This window comes from Sinocyclocheilus grahami, unplaced genomic scaffold (assembly GCF_001515645.1).
Source record: "Sinocyclocheilus grahami isolate Dianchi unplaced genomic scaffold, SAMN03320097.WGS_v1.1 scaffold96.1, whole genome shotgun sequence".
Classification (NCBI taxonomy): Eukaryota; Metazoa; Chordata; class Actinopteri; order Cypriniformes; family Cyprinidae; genus Sinocyclocheilus; species Sinocyclocheilus grahami.
The window spans coordinates 911,634-917,822 of record NW_015505275.1 but is presented as its reverse complement, the minus strand read 5'-3'; the positions used below and the strand labels follow the sequence as shown (position 1 = coordinate 917,822).

The following is a 6,189-nucleotide window of genomic DNA, read 5'->3' as shown; positions in this document are numbered from 1 at the left end:
GGTGGGCTGGGGGTATGATCTGGTGTTGAAATCAGAAGCTTGAGATTTGTGAAAGACAGTATCTGCCAACAGCAGACAATTACCAACAGCAAAAAACGCAGGTAAGAACCAATTCATTTGATCAATATGTATACTATGCTAAAATCCTGTGTGAACTGAAACAACTCTAATGGGTAAAATATTGAACAGCAGGTTTTTCTTGCCTTATTTGTAAGACATATATTATAGTGTGTTATTGATTGTCAAGTATGTTATTATGAACTTCTTATATTTCACTTGTGAGTGTGAGAGAGCTTTAACTTGAGGACGTTTTTGTGAATTTTACACTTTATTGCATACAGTATGTTTAAGTTTTCAGATAACAACTCTTTTGTACAGTCCTTTGTCTTATTATGTTCCGTTCAAATCAAGTGGCACTTTTTTACAAAACTCATTTTTCTATGACCCTCAAAAAGCCACCAAAGGTGAAAATGGTTAGGAAAAATACGTGAGGAAGGAATATTGGGAGGAACCAAGACTCTGAGGGGAAAGCCCTATTAGAGAAGTGGCTTTAACCAAAAAAAAATCCAGTATTTACTGAAATTTTAACAACACTGAGACACACAGAGATAGCATGGAGCTAAAACGCCTTGGCTATGCAGGAGGATAAAAAGAATGATATTAGTGCTTCTTGTAAGGCAAGGATTGTGGAAGGAGGGGACAATGAAAAATAACCTCTAATGAGGCTTGTTTAATTGAGCTACTTACCTAACTGAGCAGTCTTTATTCTATACTAGATAAAAGAGTGTGTCTGTTTCCTGGACTTTGCTTGTAACACAATTACATATAGAAAAAAAATCCTTAATCTTGCTTAATCTTTTCTGTGCGTTTTTTTCCTTCTCTCTAGTGGATACTAGTGAAAATACAAACTATTTTTCAATCCTTCTCTTGAAATAATCTTGTGTCATCTTTTGCCCAGCAGGGGGAGTTATCTAACTTTATCTATTGAACAGCTTTAGGTCAGTCACCAGTAGTTTATATTCAAAAATGACTAGAATAGACCTGTGGGACAAACTGATTATTTCATATTAAGGATAACATCACCTCTCTTCCAAATCTAAGCCATGCAGTCTGAATAATGCAGTTTTATTTATAGAATGCATTAGCCTAATAAAAGGTTGCTTGGAGACATGTTTGACTTTAAATAAGTTTTGTGAGTAAGGTTTATCCCTCTTAATCATGTCACATTCAGAATTTCAAATTCAAACATCTTTTTTTCTTCTTCATGTCTCTATTGGCAGTAGTCACATGAGGCACATGAATAAATGTGTCTGCTGTTTTTTTTTTAACAGATCATTTCTGTCCTGGGGAAAATGGAGACAGAATTGGAACAAAATCAAGAAGCTACCACTGCGCTTTATTTCAATGAAAGTACACCAAACATTACAACCACAGGTATTATTTCTCATAAAGATTTTCTATGGCCTGTTTGTGACCATGACATGTCTTTTCAAGTTTTGTTGTGATGATTTTACTAGTTTTCAAATGTAAACATTAAAAAAATAAAACAATAAATAAAATAAAAATAACACTATATCTTGCAAAAGTTTTGTAAGATTTATTTAAAACAAAACCAGTTCTTTTATTCCGCCAAAAAAAGAAAGCAAAGACTATTACATTTTTATAAAAAATAAAATAAATAATCTACTTCAAATAAATGCTGTTTCATCAAAGAATTCCGAAACCAATGTATCACAGTTTCCACAAAAAAGCAGTTAAGCAGTTTTCATTGATAATTGATAACTGTTTTCATTGGTAATAATAAGATTTCTCACTGGAGGAATGGCTGCGGAAACTGTAGCTCCATCACAAGAATAAATTACATTTTGAAATATATTAGAATAGTTATTTTACATTTTATTAATATTTCACAATATTACTACTGTTTTACTGTACTTTTGATCAAATAAATGCAGCCTTTTTGAGCATTCCTTTTAAAAACATTAAAACACATACTGACTCCAAACTTTTGAATAGTATTTAAAAAATAATAATAATAATATTAGTTAAAATATCAATTAAAAACATGAAAATATTTTAAATATTATTAGAAGTTATATTAAATTGTTCACCCTAAAATATGATTAAAGTGATTATTTTGAATCATTTTGATCCTGTACTGTTACAGATGCAAACTTGTGCAACAGCCTACAGTGTTACATGGTCCTGACCCCACCAGAGAAGAAAGCTATTGGCACAATCTGCTTGCTAGCCGGCCCTCTGACGTTCCTGGAGAACATTTTGGTCCTGTTGGTCATTGCGAGCTCCACCACTCTGCGCAGACGGCCATCGTACCTGTTCATCAGCAGCTTGGCACTGGCCGACACCTTTGCCAGCTGTTTCTTCACCATCAGTTTTCTAGATTTCCATCTTTATAGTCAGAGCGACGGCCCTAATATCTATCTGTTCAAGCTGGGTGGCGTCACAATGGCGTTCACAGGCTCTGTGGGAAGCCTGTTGCTGACAGCACTGGACCGTTATCTCTGCATCTACCAGGCTTCCAATTACAAGGTGCTACTGACACACACTAGAGCCAAGCTGGCTATTGTATTATTATGGTGTGTAACGATTGTAATTTCTTTTCTTCCTCTGATGGGTTGGAGGTGCACCACCAAGTTTGATCCTCCTTGCTCCCATCTCTTCCCTTATGTGGATCATCACTACCTGGCCTTCTGGACGGGCCTACAACTTGTAGTGCTCTTTCTTATCATAGTGGCTTATGTTCTCATCCTGTGGAAAGCAAACCGCCATGAAACTGCTATGGGTGGACCAAAGTCGGGGAGGCAGAGCGTGAAAGGACAGGCTCGAATGCGAATGGACATTCAGCTTGCACGTACCTTCAGTCTGATCCTCCTAATCCTTGCTGTTTGTTGGCTGCCTGTCCTGTCCTTTATGATGGTGGATGTCACAGTGACCCTTACGAACAAACAACAGCGAATGTTCGCTTTCTGTAGCACGCTCTGTCTGGTTAACTCGGGCGTAAACCCGCTTCTATACGCTCTACGCTGCAAAGAGCTGAGAGGAGAAGGGTGTGCATTGTTAGCATGTTGCAAAGCATGCAGGGAACGTACTTTGGGAAACGCTCAGGGCCAAAGGAATGAAAATGCTTCTGGCATTAGCAAAAAGAGCAAAGATCAGGCTGTTAGTGATAGTAACCCAGATACTATTTCTGAAAGCGTAGACAAGCAGTAAAACAGCATTTAAATATTATTTAAAGTCCTATTCATATGAATGATTTGCCAACTTTTAATCCATTTTAAATATTTCTCAAAATGTAGTTCTTCAGGGTTATATTTTAGGTTAGCATTCATTGCATGAAAGTGTATTTTAAAAGTATCTAAAATATTTCGTTTTTTAGGAACATACAATAGGTCTATTGTGAACAGGTGGCTATGTAATCAGCTGTCCATGTAAACTGCTGTTTCTCTAAGCACCTTTCTACAGTGAAATAAAACCTATAAACACACTCAGAACAACTGACTCAACTGCTACATTTTGACCCAAGCGTAAAAGACGCCAAAACATATATAGATTACACTGAAAATTGATGACTGCTACTTTAGAAAATAATATTGCTTCACCTTTTCAGTAGATTGTACATTATGCTGTATTTTTACTTTATTATGAAGAGTAACTGTTATGATACACTAAGTATATTCTTATATGTTGGAAAAAGCACTATGAATGCAAAATGCTATGTAATTGTTGTTATATTAACTTCTTATCTTGTATTAACTTCAATTTGATGAGAAGTTTTGCTGCATTATTGTATGTTAAGCCAAGTACTATATAAAATGCTGTATGTCATAACTATAAAAATTTACTGCTACATTGTTTAAGAAATGCATACTTACACTTTACTCTAATTCATTGTCATCAATAAAAACACTTTTTCTGGATAGCAACCTTCAGTTTATTTAAACAGCATTGTTTGAGGAGCTCTATATTGTTTTAGACATACAGGTGCATCTCAATAAATTAGAATGTCGTGGAAAAGTTCATTTATTTCAGTAATTCAACTCAAATTGTGAAACTCGTGTATTAAATAAATTCAATGCACACAGACAATTTGCGACATCTGTGGCATTGTGCTGTGTGATAAAACTGCACATTTTAGAGTGGCCTTTTATTGTGGCCAGCCTAAGACACACCTGTGCAATAATCATGCTGTCTAATCAGCATCTTGATATGCCACACCTGTGAGGTGGATGGATTATCTCGGCAAAGGAGAAGTGCTCACTAACACAGATTTAGGCAGATTTGTGAACAATATTTGAGAGAAATAGGCCTTTTGTGTACATAGAAAAAGTCTTAGATCTTTGAGTTCAGCTCATGAAAAATGGGGGCAAAAACAAAAGTGTTGCGTTTATAATTTTGTTCCGTATATATATATATATATATATACATTTATTTATGTCTCAATTAGGCCTACATTATGTTTTACATTTTATATTATTTTCATTGGATTGGGTCAAAATTGACAAAAATTTGTATATGATAGTGTGTGATATTCATATGGAGTCAAAAGTGTGCAATAACCCCACACTGTGTGTCTCTACAAAAACATGTAGGTGGTGAAGAGACAGTAAAGAAATGATTCCTTGTGAGTTGAAAGACTGCTTTGAAAGCTAACACAAACAAACATCAACATGCAAATCCTTCAGAAGAATGGCCATTGGCCAAATAAACTATTGCACTCAATAAATGTTGATCAGAGTCATGTGACTGTAGGGCACCAATCAGGATTCAGCTGTTGGAGGAGTGGGCATCTGAGATCAAAGCTACAAGGCGTTTCGGTAAATTGAAAGAGTTCAGTGTGCATGTAACGATACTGTAATTAATTACAGTTAATTAAGAAAAAATTATTAGAAAAAAATTGAAAAAAGCTAATATTATAAAATGCTTATTATACAGTATTAATACAAAATGTTACATGTATTATATATAATGTATTCATATGATATATTTAGCTATTTAATAGATACAGATAAGTAAGAGTGTCATCCAATTTAGCTGTTTATTCAAAGAACTGAATATATGTCATATATGAATATATGAGATTATTAGTCTCAGTTATTCTAGTCTGTTGACATGTTTAAGTGTTGTAACATTGTTATAATGTCATTTGATTTGTATTATTTGTATTTGTTATTTATTTTAATTTGAGTTACATTGTGTCTGAATTTATTATGTATGTATAGGTCTTTTATTAAGTTTTTAGTTTTATTTGATTTGAGTTATTTTAATACTTCAACAAACTAAATGGATATGAAATAATATATATATTGAATTTATAAATGTGTATGTACATATACAGTATATATGTATGTGTGTGTGGTTGTACATACACACATATCTAGTTGTTGTTTTTTGGTGTTTGGCTTAGTGTTATGTTAGAATCATTATTATACTCTTATACCTTTTGTTCTTTAATATTTTGAATTGTTTTGAGCTTTATTTTTTGTTTTTCATTTATATGTTAAGTTTTGAAATTTTGTTGTATGCATTTGTCATTTTTATTTAATCTCTTAATTTTTTAAAAATGTGTATAAGTAGTATTTATAAAGTTTTAGCTTTCAGTTTTGGATCTGTTTTTAGTTGTTTTAATACTACAATTGATTGTTTCTGTTGTCCTCATTTGTAAGTCGCTTTGGATAAAAGCGTCTAATAAATGACTAAATAAATAAAATAAACATAAGATAGATAATGATCGTATATGGAAACTTAATGTTAATATTATGTTAATTTATAGTAAAAGTATTTTATCTTCTAATAGCCTGCACATAAACGTCGGTGCAAGAGGCGCGTTTATACAGGAAAAGTGAAACAATTGCAAGCATAAACCTGAGTAAGTATAACTATCACTTTCATTATTTATAATCGTTTTGATTTGATTTGGACCAACACATCACTGGAAACTATGTTAAAAAAGAGGGCATCAGCATAGGCCTGTAATCACAGGTTGGGATGATTATTACTGTAGTAGATTTACTAATAAAGTAAAAAAAATTTAACATATGTCTTATATTTATGCACTACGCCTTACATCGCGTGAATGTTTTTGTTGCTTAGTAACAAGTGAAATATGATTTAATGTTACTGGGTGAAAAAACAAACCTGTTTATAATATGAACCCCCCTCTCTGCGAAT

At 33.3% G+C, this 6,189-nt stretch overlaps 1 protein-coding gene across 1 annotated transcript; it reads left to right on the top strand.

Annotated features, from left to right (window-relative positions):
• The first annotated feature begins 78 nt into the window (after positions 1–78).
• On the top strand, positions 79–3,231 carry cnr2 (cannabinoid receptor 2). The gene is made up of 3 exons (XM_016275853.1): positions 79–101; positions 1,332–1,434; positions 2,168–3,231. Exons 2-3 carry the CDS (start codon positions 1,353–1,355, stop codon positions 3,229–3,231), a joined length of 1,146 nt encoding a protein of 381 aa, XP_016131339.1. The 5' UTR covers positions 79–101; positions 1,332–1,352.
• The last annotated feature ends 2,958 nt before the right edge of the window (positions 3,232–6,189 follow it).